The 13,770-nt window shown below is 39.7% G+C and overlaps 1 protein-coding gene across 4 annotated transcripts; it reads right to left on the reverse strand.

The window, feature by feature from the left end:
- Positions 1 to 472: 472 nt before the first annotated feature.
- LOC110522887 (neuromedin-U) lies at positions 473 to 10,211 on the reverse strand. 4 transcript variants are annotated; one of them, XM_021601336.3, is made up of 9 exons: positions 9,961 to 10,211; positions 7,665 to 7,720; positions 7,450 to 7,497; positions 7,150 to 7,203; positions 6,233 to 6,265; positions 6,037 to 6,087; positions 4,764 to 4,844; positions 760 to 813; positions 473 to 664 (listed from the first exon to the last, which is right to left on the reverse strand). In XM_021601336.3, exons 1-9 carry the CDS (start codon positions 10,109 to 10,111, stop codon positions 629 to 631), a joined length of 564 nt encoding a protein of 187 aa, XP_021457011.3. In that variant the 5' UTR covers positions 10,112 to 10,211; the 3' UTR covers positions 473 to 628. The 4 variants fall into 4 exon arrangements, with proteins under 4 accessions (XP_021457011.3, XP_036834294.2, XP_021457013.3 ...); XM_036978399.2 differs by lacking the exon at positions 7,150 to 7,203 and having other exon boundaries at positions 9,961 to 10,187; XM_021601338.3 differs by lacking the exons at positions 4,764 to 4,844; positions 6,037 to 6,087.
- Between the last annotated feature and the right edge of the window lie 3,559 nt (positions 10,212 to 13,770).

Here is a 13,770-nt window from a genome sequence, read left to right on the forward strand (position 1 = left end):
TTAGGTTCAAACTTGGATAAAAAAAAAATGAAATGTTGATTCAATGTCATAAAATGTATTTTGGGGGGTTTAAATGACGTGGAGACAACATTGATTTAACCAGTTTTTGTACAGTGCATTGAGACAATAAGCAGCCTTTCTGGTCTAGTCTGTTTAGAAAGGTGGATTTGAATCATAACAGAATGTGGTGCAGCACAATAGTGTTGGGTGAGATCTCAATCTTGTGTTATTATAGGAGATGTTTCAGAGAAAGACAACATTTGTGTGTGTAGTTTTTTTGAGCACACTAAGTAGGCTATGGTAATGAATATTTCAGCTAACACACATACGCACTCCGCTTTTGTGTTCACTGACAATTTTACAGTTGAGCCAGGACCTCTTTGTGCAAGTATCTGTCTTTCTGCAAAATCATGCCACCACAAAAATAACCATAACAATGCTTTTAATTCAAGACACCTCGTAACACAAATAAGACTTTTGGACCAACAAAGACAATTTTATTTGGATTCTTTCATTTCATTGTGTACATTCAACATCACTGTACAATGATCATTAAGGGGTTGTGGCAGAGGTCTGGACCACTCTATGAAGGTTGTGGCTGTTCAGTTCAATACCCCATACCTTACATTTAATCAAATTCTAGGGATCTTCTTCCATTTCTTGGCTGTAAGTAAGATAGGGAAATGTTACTGATGAATGAAATCATAACAAACATTTTAACAGAGTTTATTCCTGTGCTCTGAATGTGTGTATTCATACCCGATATAAGAAGTATCCTCTGCTCTGAATTCCCTCAGGTCCTTGGAGATCATCCTAAACAGAAGGCACAGCAGGACAGAATATATAAATGAACAGGTGCTCTACATTCAGGTATGGTCTCATTTGAGTATGGCAGTATTTATTCAGCCGACAACTGCTTCCAGACGAAAAGAAAGTCTTACAATTTCAGTTGGAACAGAAAGCAGTGTGCTAGATGTTGAAGCTTATTTCCACTTATTTCATTCTTTCGTAGGCAAAACCATTAGAGTAGAGATCACTCCCATTGACTTTCCACTGTAAACAGACACACACTAAGCTGAGCACTTTTCCTCTCACAGTTCTGCTGTAGCTACTATGTCAACGCCAATCCCATGTAGGATGACGGATTAATTATGTTGAGTTTAAGCACAGCAATGTGGAAGTTCACCTGTCAGATGCACTAATTTTAGACCGTAATTACCTGCATCATGGAAAAGAACAGCTAATGTAGACAGAGCGAGTACAGAGTGACAGTATGTGTGTAAAAAAAAAGGTAGCCTCGATACGCACAATGAATAACATGCATATACTGTACACACAGACATCACATACACAACAGTCTCATAATAGGGTAACACACTGAAAAAATGACAAATCCTGTACACATTGTCAAAGTGAAAAGAGCATATCCTCCAGATGCCCTATATTGACTCCTGAGTGGTGCAGCGGCACTGCATCTCAGTGCTACAGACCCTGGTTCGATCCCGGGCTGTATTACAGCCAGCCGTTTTCGGGAGGGCGGCGCACAATTGGCCCAGCGTCGTCCAGGTTAGGGGAGGGTTTAGCCGGGATCGGCCGTCATTGCAAGATCTTACAAGATCTTTCATTTGATCATTACTATAACAAAGTATTGTAAATTGTGGTGGCTTTGTTGTAAACTCAGCAATAAAAGAAACAGCCATTTTCAGGACCCTGTCTTTCAAAGATAATTAGTAAAAATCCAAATAACTTCACAGATCTTCATTGGAAAGTGTTTAAAAACTGTTTCCCATGCTTGTTCAATGAACCATAAACAATTAATGAACATGTACCTGTGGAACAGTCGTTAAGACACTAACAGCTTACAGACGGTAGGCAATTAAGGTCACAGTTATGAAAACTTAGGTTTGGGCGACCGAACCTAAAGAGGCCTTTCTACTGACTATGGAAAAACACCAAAAGAAAGATGCCCAGGGTCCCTGCTCACCTGAGTGAACGTGCCTTAGGCATGCTACAAGGAAGCATGCAGATGTGGCCAGGGCAATAAATTGCAATGTCCGTACTGTGAGACACCTAAGACAGCACTACAGGGAAACAGGACGGACAGCTGATCATCCTCGCAGTGGCAGACCACATGTAACAACACCTGCACAGGATCGGTACATCCGAACATCACACCTGCGGGACAGGTACAGGATGGCAACAACAACTGCCCGAGTTACACCAGGAACACACAATCCCTCCATCAGTGCTCAGACTGTCCTCAATAGGCTGAGAGAGGCTGGACTGAGGGCTTGTAGGCCTGTTGTAAGGCAGGTCCTCACCAGACATCACCGGCAACAACTTTGCCTATGGGCACAAACCCACCGTCACTGGACCAGACAGGACTGGCAAAAAGTGCTCTTCACTGATGAGTCACGGTTTTGTCTCACCAGGGGAGATGGTCAGATTCATGTTTATCGTCGAAGGAATGCGCGTCCCCCCGAGACCTGTACTCTGGAGCGGGATCGATTTGGAGGTGGAGGGTTTGTCGTGGTCTGGGGCGGTGTGTCACAGCATGAGCTTGTTGTCATTGCAGACAATCTCAATGCTGTGCAAGACATCCTCCTCCCTCATGTGGTACCCTTCCTGCAGGCTCATCCTGACATGACCCTCCAGCATGACAATGCCACCAACAACACTGCTCGTTCTGTGCGTGATTTGCTGCAAGACAGGAATGTCAGTGTTCTGCCATGGCCAGTGAAGAGCCCGGATCTCAATCCCATTGAGCACGTCTGGGACCTGTTGGATCGGAGGGTGAGGGCTAGGGTCATTCCCCCCAGAAATGTCTGGGAACTTGCAGTTGCCTTGGTGGAAGAATGGGGTAACATCTCACAGCAAGACCTGGCAAATCTGGTGCAGTCCATGAGGAGGAGATGCACTGCAGTACTTAATGCAGCTGGTGGCCACACCAGATACTGACTGTTACTTTTGATTTTGACCCCCCCTTTGTTCAGGGACACATGATTCCATTTCTGTTAGTCACATGTCTGTGGAACTTGTTCAGTTTATGTCTCAGTTGTTGAATCTTGATATGTACAAATATTTACACATGTTAAGTTTGCTGAAAATGAACGCAGTTGACACAGAGGACGTTTCTTTTTTTGCTAAATAAATAATAATAATTTGGTGGGTGCCTATATTCTATTTCACACATGTACAAGTGTGTATTAATACGCATGTGTGAATTAGAATAGGTTTTTTTGCATATCCGAAATCTCCCTGAGACACTCTTTGAGAATGGGGCCATGGTCTGCTATTATCAACGGCAACCCTGGAGCAATTAGGAGTAAGTTCCTTGCTCAAGGGCACATTGACAGATTTTTGACGTTGTCGGCTCGGGGATTCAAACTAGCGACCGGCCCAATGCTCTAAACGCTAGGCTACCTGCCACCAGCTAATAAAATATTACCGTAGGGGTCTCCAACAGGTCAATCGTGAGCTACCAGTAGCTCGCAGACCACCTATGAGTAGCTAGCCAAACAATTATGAAAGTACATGCAATGTTCACGTGTTCCAGAGCAAGCTGTCATAAATAAATCTCACATATACCAGACAGCCAAGCTCCCAGCTACTGTCTAACCAACTCAACATTAACATTATCCCACACCTGGTTAGCCACTATTGGCTTAAAAAGCCAAACCTAACACTATCTGGCAATTAGTTCCAGCAATATTGCCCCTTTATATCTGTGCGGTGCGGACCTTTGTCTATCACTCCGTGTGTAGCCAGTAGTGATGGGTCATTCGCAAACCATTGGCTCTTTTTGAACGCCTCTTTTTGGTGAACATTGGCTCCCATATTTGCATACTTTTACCACTGCTTTTTGACCTCCAGGCGTCGATTATCTGCAGATAAATTATAAAAACATTATCTGAAGATGGTAATTCCTTAGTGCAGGAACAATATAGTGACGAGAGAGCCTCATCCTAGTCCAAGCAAATCTTTTCAGTGTGTAACTGTCTTCATTTATTTTGTAGGCAATCTAATAATTTGGTCAGGAAATGTTTTATTTGAACTCACATTTCACGATCTGACATAATGTTAGGTAATTTTTTAGGCTTTAAAATGGTTTTAGGTCCATTTCTAAGCATTACCTAACAAAGAGTCACTTGGGAGCCAAAGGTCTCTTTTAGGTGAACTGAACCAAATGATCCGGCTCAAAGAAAAGACTCGGAATGCCCATCACAGTTGATGTGATAGTTTTCCCAAAACCTTCTCAATTAAATGTTAACTGCAAAGTAGGCTTATCTGGCAGAAATATATCATGAGTAGGTACAGTATATACTTTGTATCTATTGTTATTTTCAAACTTTGCAATGAAATGAGCAGTAACAGTACAGAACCATTAGTAGCTTGTGACATGTTTCATTTTTTTTAAAGTAGCTCTCATGCTAGAAAAGGTTGGAGACCCCTGGATTAGTGTGATATTTCCTCTCCAAAGAATCTATTTGTTTTATTTGTCACATGCGCCGAATACAACAGCTGTAGACCTTATAGTGAAATGTTTACTTACAGGCCCTTAACCAACAATGCATAAAATAAAAAATAAAAATAAATAATTAAAGAGCAGCAGTAAAATAACAATAGCGAGGCTATATACAGGGGGTACCGGTACAGAGTCAATGTGCAGGGGCACCGGTTAGTCGAGGTAATATGTACATGTAGGTAGAGTTATTCAAGTTATGACGCAGATATGTAAAAAGGAACATGCAGATGGTACATACGCGGACCACAAACTCCTCTCCTCTCTCTCGTCTGGTATTGAGTTGAGGAACTAGCTGCAGGAGAGGATGCATCACAGGGGACTGACACATCCACCAAACATACGGACAGACATGAAGAAACATGAGAACCATGAACAACTGCTCTGAGACAGAGACAAAAGGGTGGGAGCTGTAGAGAGGACTCCATATACACACACATTACCACTAGACACCCCATCCACACCCCACACACACACCTCAGTACAACCCTGTGTTCATTTGCAGACTCTGCATTCATGTTTAGATCAACAAAGCACATAGTGACAACACGCTCTCCCCATGCAGGCCATGCACAATGTCTAGGAAATACGTCATATTTTCATCGTTATCTGGTTGACATATTTTACATTTTGTCAACTCAGCTTGATTTTACTGTGCTAACATCCTCTGAGGATAATCTATAACAAACCTTTGCAAAGCCAATCTCTGCCCAGTGACTGTAAACAAAGCTATATCCTAAATGAAGCCTTCACTAGAAATGGAGGATGGCATTTTGGTTCCATTACAATAACTTGGAGACTTGAGAAGAAAATGGTTGGCACTTAAAAATACAGTCTGCCATGAATTATTCAGATGGGGCAGAAAATGTATCCGTTCCTTGTCATTTCTGTTTATCTAATTTACACTGATGGCGTTCCCCACGTCAGTCAAACTGATGATGCAGCGGAAGGGAGGGAGGCATGAGGAATTCAAAGTAACTTGTGCAAACAAGACAAGATATATGGATGTGGACACATGCCACACCTAAAATTGTTTCCAATAAAGTGTGCATCTTGCATGTAGAGCAAGAGACAAGGAGAAGGGAAGCCCTGTGACAGGGGGAGCAGTGTTTTTCCAACTTTCTTTATACCACAGAAAACTATGGTATTCTCTATACCAAGAACCAGAAATGTAGGGGACTATCTCCTTTGAGGACAGCTATTGACAACTGACTATGTTAACAATCTGAGGGACTGGGCAGCAATAGGGTCTGTGTTTGTCTGCGTGCATGCATTTTGAGAAGGTAAGAGCTGGGTAATGTAATATGCAGAAGAGTGTGCAATTCATGCCTCATAATATTTTGGTTACTCTGGAAATAAAAACTAAGCTAAAACGTAACACATTTTCAGGATAAAAATTAATGTTCTAGAGTAAATAAGTCATACAATACTAAAAGCACAGTACAAGTAACAAAGAATAAAAAAATTCAGTGTGCCTTGGCAAGCAGTGCAAAGTGAACTTTAACCCAACTTACCGCCCCCTCTGTTAGGCCAGCACCTTGTTGCTTGGCATAATGAAATAAAAACTATACACAAGCAAACACACACACACACACAAATAAAATTGTTGATTGCATTGATTGCATCCCTTCACTAAAGGGAACATATTTCAATAGACAGATGAAAGACTTGATGAAGCAGACATGATAAAACCGACAATGTCACACTTACCCTTTTACTAGGATTGTCCCGCACTTTCATGTCCTGCAATGACAAGAAAACAAAACTACATTTACGATTGAAAATGATTAAAGGAGTAATTCACTATTTTACAACTTGATGTTAGATGGTTCCTCACCCTGAAAGTAGTCTCTGAGCCAGGAGAAACTGTAATCCATGGTCCAGTTTCTTTCAACAGCCATTACAAATACACTGCTATTTAAAAATCTATGGAAATGATAGTGGCACATGTGCATGTTTAAAAAAATATGTCCAAATCACCTGAAATCAACTATATTTGGTTTGATGTTACTTAAAGGTGATTTGGCCATTTAAAAAGAGAACTCACGTACCGCCATCACTTCCATAGATTTTTCACTAGAGGTGGACAAAGGGTAGCTGAAGTTTGTAATGGCTGTTTGAAGAAAACTGAACCATGGATTCATGAACTACTCCTTTAAACACTGCATATACACTGAGTGTACAAAACTCTTTCCATGACAGACTGACCAGGTGAAAGCTACGATCCCTTAGTGATGTCCCTTGTTAAATCCACTTCAATCAGAGTAGATGAAGGGGAGGAGACAGGTTAAAAAATGATGATTTAGCCTTGAGAGAATTGAGACATGGATTGTGTATGTGCCATTCAGAGGGTGAACATACAGCCAACTTGACACAACAGTGGGAAGCATTGGAGCAACATGGGCCTGCATCCCTGTGGAACGCTTTCGACAACTTGTAGAGTCCATGCTCCGACAAATTGAGGCTGTTTTGAGGGAATCTCAATAGGAGGAGGTGTTCTTAATGTGTTGTACACTCAGTGTATGTACAACTGTGCTGTGCTCACAGAACAGAATAAACCACTATGTGTGTACATGTGATATGATTATTGTTTGAGCTACTATGCTGGAACATGAAGGGTGGAATACCTTAGACTTCTGTACAAGGATTAACACACAGAGTTCTCCCAAAACATCAGGTGTCTAGAGTAGCAACCAGAGAGCAAGGGGGAGGAGGTGAGAGAAAGAATCTGATACAGTTGTACAGACTTTTTCATTTCAAGCCTGTAAGTGACTACCGTAGTTCAATTTGATCATAATTGGAATTGATCCTGAACTTGAAAATATACGAAAGTGAGAAAACATTGAACATGCATCTTTCCCTTCAGTGCTTTTTTTGTACCTTTATTTAACTTCCTTTGATAATTTCATAATTCTAGTCTTACTCACCCGAAATGGCAGGTCTGCAGAAAAGTAGGATGAGCACACATCTTCAAGCTATGGGAGACAATACAGGTGAGTGCTGTTATGAGAGGGGGAGTGAAAAATACACATCTCTTTGTTTCAAAGGAAAGCAACAACTCACAGTCTTAGTTTGGGAAAATGTATTGACACAGAGAGTGTGAGAGAGAGAGAAAGAGATGTGCTGTGGTTCTGTGGCCTACCTGGTTGAGAAGCTGGTCCTGGTATATATTTGCTCTCTGCTGTTGTATTGGAACACCTTCCATTGAAACAGACAGACACAAGAATCATTACATCTCTATCATCATATTGATGCTGTAGCAGTAAGGTGGTAGGAGTGTGCAGATTGTGATTACACAGCCATAACAATCCACTTCCAGTGCATCACGGATATCAATTAATGCATTTTAACAACATAACATAAGGATGGGGACTTGGAGAATGCATTGAAGCTTTCCTACACTCTTAGAAAAAAAGGATTCTTTGGTCATCCCCATAGAACACTTTTTGGTTCCAGATAGAACCCTTTTTGGTTTCAGGTAGAACCCTCTGTAAAAAGGTTACTTCAAAGGGTTCCCCTATGGGGACAGCCAAAGAACCCTTTTAGGTTTTAGATAACTTTTTAAGAGTATGTTATGCTGTAATCATATCTGTTCATATTCAAAAATTCATAGTGACCAACAAATTGAGGCTGTGCTTCTACATCTGCATTGCTTGCTGTTTGGGGTTTTAGACTGGGTTTCTGTATAGCACTTTGTAACATCGGTAGATGTAAAAGGGGCTTTATAAATAAATACATTTGATTGATTGATCAGTCAAAGCCGCATCAAATTGCTCAATGTCACAGAAAATAACCCTTAACAAATATAATTTCTCACGTCACTGAAGAGGGATTGACACAGTTGCCATTGTAAATCTATTTATGTTTCAATTATTTGTGATATTATTGCTGTTTGGAGCCAAATCCAAGCCACTGTTAGGAGTCATTAAGATTTTGCCTGTTTGTCAAGGCCACGGTTTGCCTGAATAAGATTAGGCTGACATGCCTCTGCCCCATCAAGCTGTCAGTCATAGAACAAAGAAAGGAGTTAGAGAGGGAGAAGAGAGCCATGCATGAGAGAGAATAGAGAGAGTGAAATTACCAATGCAGTAAGTACTGTTACAGGTTTAGGTTTTTCCATTTATGTTTTGAGGTTGGACATTAGCACGTAGGGCTCACCGATTGGTGTCACCTCATTAGTCAGTATGTGTTACACCTGTACTGGTTACCATCTTGTTAGTGGGAAGGTGTTTCACCTGTGCTAGCCCAGGTACTATTTAAGAGTGGCTGGCCCAGTGCTCCAGTTGTTTTGATGGATGCGGAGGGTTAACACCTTTAGTTGGCACACCCTTTTTTGTGTTCTATACAAACAATCCTTTGTTTGATTTTGTTTGCTTCCTGTCTTTATTAAGTTTGGTGTGGGTTTTTCTTTTGTTTGCAAATTTAGTGGGCGCTGATGGTGGATGTCTTTAAGGTTTCAGTTGTTGTTGCTTGTCAACTTTCAGTGGACAACCCCATGAGTGTCTTTCAGAATCCCTCCTAAAATCCCACGTTTCATTTTGGTTGTTGGTCAGTGACTGTTAGTTCCCCTTCTGTTTGAGTGAAATGTTTTGCTTTAGAACACTCAAATCCACATTTTACAGAATATTACCAAAACATTAGGAGTTCCTCTCCAACTGATGTATGTTATGTATATGGTTATGTGGAGGCATTTGAGTAAAAGTATAATTACGTAGTAGAACAACAGGCTGAAGTCGCATTAGGCCTACTGGTGGGTGCAGCTTCTATATGCTTAGGCTACACCAGTTATCTATGCTGCACAGATTAGAATAAATAAAATTCCAGTCAGAGAAAATCCCATAACAAAAATACAGTCTTGGATAATAGGTTATAAACCAACAAGACACCAGGGCCACTTCATAAAATAAACTTACAAATTGAAAGTGCTTAAGTATGTCAAATATTTCTCAAACCTTCTCTCAGTTGCGCAAGTTCACAAGAATGCGTAATTACGCACAATATGATTGTGGTGTAAGAATCTTGAGTTTAAACATTTATGGGTAAGTTCATATTGTAAACAATTCAAATATACTGTACCTTTGGTCTACAGTTTTATTTAAGGAGAAGTAAACTCATTGCACTTTAAACCTATAACGTTTTATTTGTAAGGTAAACGAGTTCCTTTCAATCTTTTCAACATATTGTTTTTTTGCAAAAAATGTAAACGCAAATAGATTAACTGAATGATTTAAATTAGCTTGTTGATTACCAATTTATGTTGAATGGTTTTGAACAACTATATGTTTCCTAAACTATTCAACTAGGCTACATCAGATCCGCAAACATGTTCCATGGCCTAAAGTTTTACGTTTTTACATATTGACTTGGACCTATAGCAATGCATAAGTCTGTCCATATTCTATACCCAAAGCATGGTCAAAATATGTATATTTACTTACTTTTGCAGACTGGGATCGCTGAGATGAGGAGAACAAGAAGCGTGAGGCTCGTGCTGCTGAGCGTGTTCATTGCGCTGGTGCTGAGAACGCTCACGTAGCTCGCGCTGCCGCTCTGAGAGACTCTGGTTTGGCACTGAGAGGTCTTCATCATTACCGTTCTCTGGTTGCTCTTGGTTTATGTTCTAGCCGATCTGTGATTTATAATATTTCACGGGAACAATTTTAAAGCACGATCAATGACACTACACTGCGTCATTAATTCCACGCGTGCATACACTAGGGCCTATCTAATTGATGAGTAAGGCTAGGAGGGAACGTGGTGCTATAACAGAAATAACATTCTGCCTGAACAAATAAACTAATAAGATATAAAACACCATATGTTTGACATAATATCTGAAAATATTATTAGTTTTACAATTATTTTATCGTATAGTCTAAATCCAGGCCTTTATAACACCAAACCGTAAATTAAAGGAAATAGATATTGTAGCTTAATGAATTTATATCCTCATTGTCAATCAAATGGGTTCAGACATGACAAAAAAGTGACAAGAAGTAATGAAAACACAATATTTTGTCTGCAGGAACTCGCTCTTTTTCACTCGGTCCACTTGTCCAAGTGCCTATGTATTTGTGGCATGATGTGAACAATACAAATTTGTGTCACTACCAAAGTCTAATGGTTTTAAATGACTGTTTTGTATTGTCTGGCAACTCACTTGTAGAATTCGCTTGCAGTAGGTCTCTTAAAAAAGAGAAGCAGTGCAAGGTTATTAAACAGAGGTGCCTAGTTATTCTTCTTTTGTTGATATCAGGTAACATGCAACCTAACCCTGGCCCTGATATGCAATGTTTCCAAACCCCCTCTGATTTTAAATCAAGATCTGGTTTTGGTATGTTTCATTTAAATGTGTGTTGTCAAAAATGGATGGGGTTAGGATTGGGGCTAAATCAACTGATGCTGATGTAATTTTGTTTTCTGAAACCTGGCTCAGCAAGTCTGTTTTTGATAAGGATATTTGTATAAGTGGTTACAATGTTTTTCACACTGATCAGGTTATTATGAAAGGTGGGGGTGTGGCTATATATGGCAAATCTAAATTCCCTGTAAGTGTGGCAAAGTCTGAAACTATTTGTAAACGGTTGGAATTTCTTGCTTTGAATATTGAGGTTTCAAAGGGCCTCTCTATAACTGTGATTGGCTGTTATAGACCCCCCTCTGCTCTCGGTGATGCATTTTCTTCTTTGACGCCCCTTATGTCTAAACTTCTTTACAGTGAAATTATCTTGATTGGTGATCTCAACTGGTGTTGGTTAAAGCCGGTGGTCTGATGATAAAATAAAAAAAATGTAATTCTATGAATCTTACCCGGTTGATTAACTGACCCACTCGCCCAAATCTTAAATGCCCAGATAAATCTACCCGGATTGATTTGATATTGATAAATGTAATAAATATTCTGCGGTTGGTGTTTTTTGTAATGATTTAGTGACCATTGTGACCAAGTGACCATTGTGCTATTGTTGCTGTTAGAAATACTAAGGTTCCTAAGACAAAACCACGTTTTATTCGTAAGAGAAATTTGAAGTGTTTTAATGAGCAGGCTTTCTTTCATGATTTGTTTTATTTTGACTGGAGCAATATTGAGCTTATCCCTGATGTGGAAACTGCCTGGTAAATTCTTTCATTATGGTTTTTCCCAAATAGTAAACAAACATGCCCCATTCCGCAGGTTCAGGGTTAAAGGGCGGGATAATCCATGGTTTTCTTCTGAGCTGTCATGTATTATTCACGACCGTAATCTAGCCTGGGCTAAAGCAAGGAAATCATGTTCTGATGCTGATTGGCTTATTTTTGGGCAGTTACGAAACAAGTGTTCTTTTCTTCTCAAAAAGGCCAAGTCTGAATATGTTATGTCTGTTACCACTGATAACCTGAATGACCCTAGAAAGTTTGGAAGGCTATTAAGTCTATGTCTGGTAACAGTAATGTTAATGAATTACCGTCATGTGTTTTGAAGGACTCTGTTGCTGTATATGACAACTGAAATGCTGAATTGTTTCAATGAGCACTTTGTATCATCTGGTAGGCTGTTTGATTCAGTGTCCTCTGTCTCTGTACAAACCTGTGTGGATGAACCAGTGAGAGCTGGTCAAACTTTTAGCTTTTTGCCATTCTCAGTACAGGTGGTACATAAAGCCCTGAAATCCTTAGATCAGAGAAAGCCTGCAGGTCCTGATCTTTTGGATCCCTGCTTTTTAAATCTGGCAGCTGATTTCATAGCTGAACCACTTACATCTCTGTTCAATCTAACCCAGGAATGTAATGAAATTCCAAAGATCTGGAAATTAGCATTTGTCCTAACACTTTTAAAAGTGTTTTAAATAATTATAGGCCAATCTCAAAGCTGTCACCCCTGGTGAAAATACTTGAAACCCTTGTAAGTGAACAGCTAAAATAGTTTTTATTTACTAACTCTATTTTATCAATGTACCAATTGAGCTTTGGGAAGAAGCATCGCACAATTACAACAGCCATAAAGGTTTTAAATTATATCACTGAAGCCATTGACAAAAAAGTCTGTGTCTCACTTTTTATTGATCTCTCTAAGGCTTTTGATACAGTTGATCATGCTATACTAAGGCAGAGATTGTCGAGTGTAGGTCTTTCGGAGCATGCAGTTGCATGGTTTGCTAACTATCTGTCTGATAGAACTCAGTGCACTCAATTTGATGGTCTGTTAAATTGTCTGTCTTGAATGGTGTGCGCCATGGCTCTGTACTTGGTCCTCTCTTATTCACTATTTATATAAATTATTTAGACAAAAATGTCCAAAATGCACAACTTCATTTTTATGCTGATGACACTGTTATTTACTGTGGTGCCTCGTCTCTTACAAAAGCTTTCCAGAATATGCAAACTGCTTTTTATACTGTTCAACATAACTTGTGTCAATTGAAGCTTATCCTCAATACTGACAACTAAACTAATGGTGTTTTCTAATGCAAGAAATAGACCTCTGAACCTTTCACCTATTACTACCTGTCAGGGCAAGGAGATTGAGGTTGTAACCTCATATAAATATCTTGGAATTTTAATTGATGACGGCCTCTCTTTTAAATTGCATATTCAACAACTTACAAAAAAATTGAAGCTGAAATTGGGATTTTATTTTAGGAATAAGGCCGGGTTTTTTTTTGAAGCCAGAAAGAGGCTAGTATCAGCTACATTTATGCCTTTACTAGACTATGGGGATATTTTATATATGAATGCTTCCGCTCAGTGTCTGAGATCAATTGACACTCTTTACCATGGCACTTTGAGATTTATTTTAAACTGCAAAACCCTTACGCACCACTGCACTTTGTATACCAGGGTTGGCTGGCCTTCTCTAGTCACTCGTAGGCTCAGTCACTGGTATACTTTAATTTACAAAGCCATTTTGGGTTTACTACCTTTTTATTTGTGCATTTTTATTGTTCAGAAATGTGGTGGGTACTCTCTTCATTCACTGGACTTTATCCTGCTAACTGTTCCAAATGTCCGAACTGAATTTGGTAAAAGTGCTTCTATGTACTCTGCGCCATCTTCTTGGAACACCTTACAAAATACTTTTAAACTGGAAGAACTTGTCCCGATTGGTGTTTTTAAATCACTGATGAAGGATTTTGAGGCTGATTCCCTGACCTGTCAATGTTTTTATTTTGCTGTTTTATATTCTTGTGAATTCAATGGTTTTTACTAGATGACTTGTAGTTTTTCATGTTGTCTGTCTGTCATTTTTTTGTAATGACTTGGTGCTGCCT

This window comes from Oncorhynchus mykiss, chromosome 5, assembly GCF_057628025.1.
Source record: "Oncorhynchus mykiss isolate SJ-2025 chromosome 5, ASM5762802v1, whole genome shotgun sequence".
Classification (NCBI taxonomy): domain Eukaryota; kingdom Metazoa; phylum Chordata; class Actinopteri; order Salmoniformes; family Salmonidae; genus Oncorhynchus; species Oncorhynchus mykiss.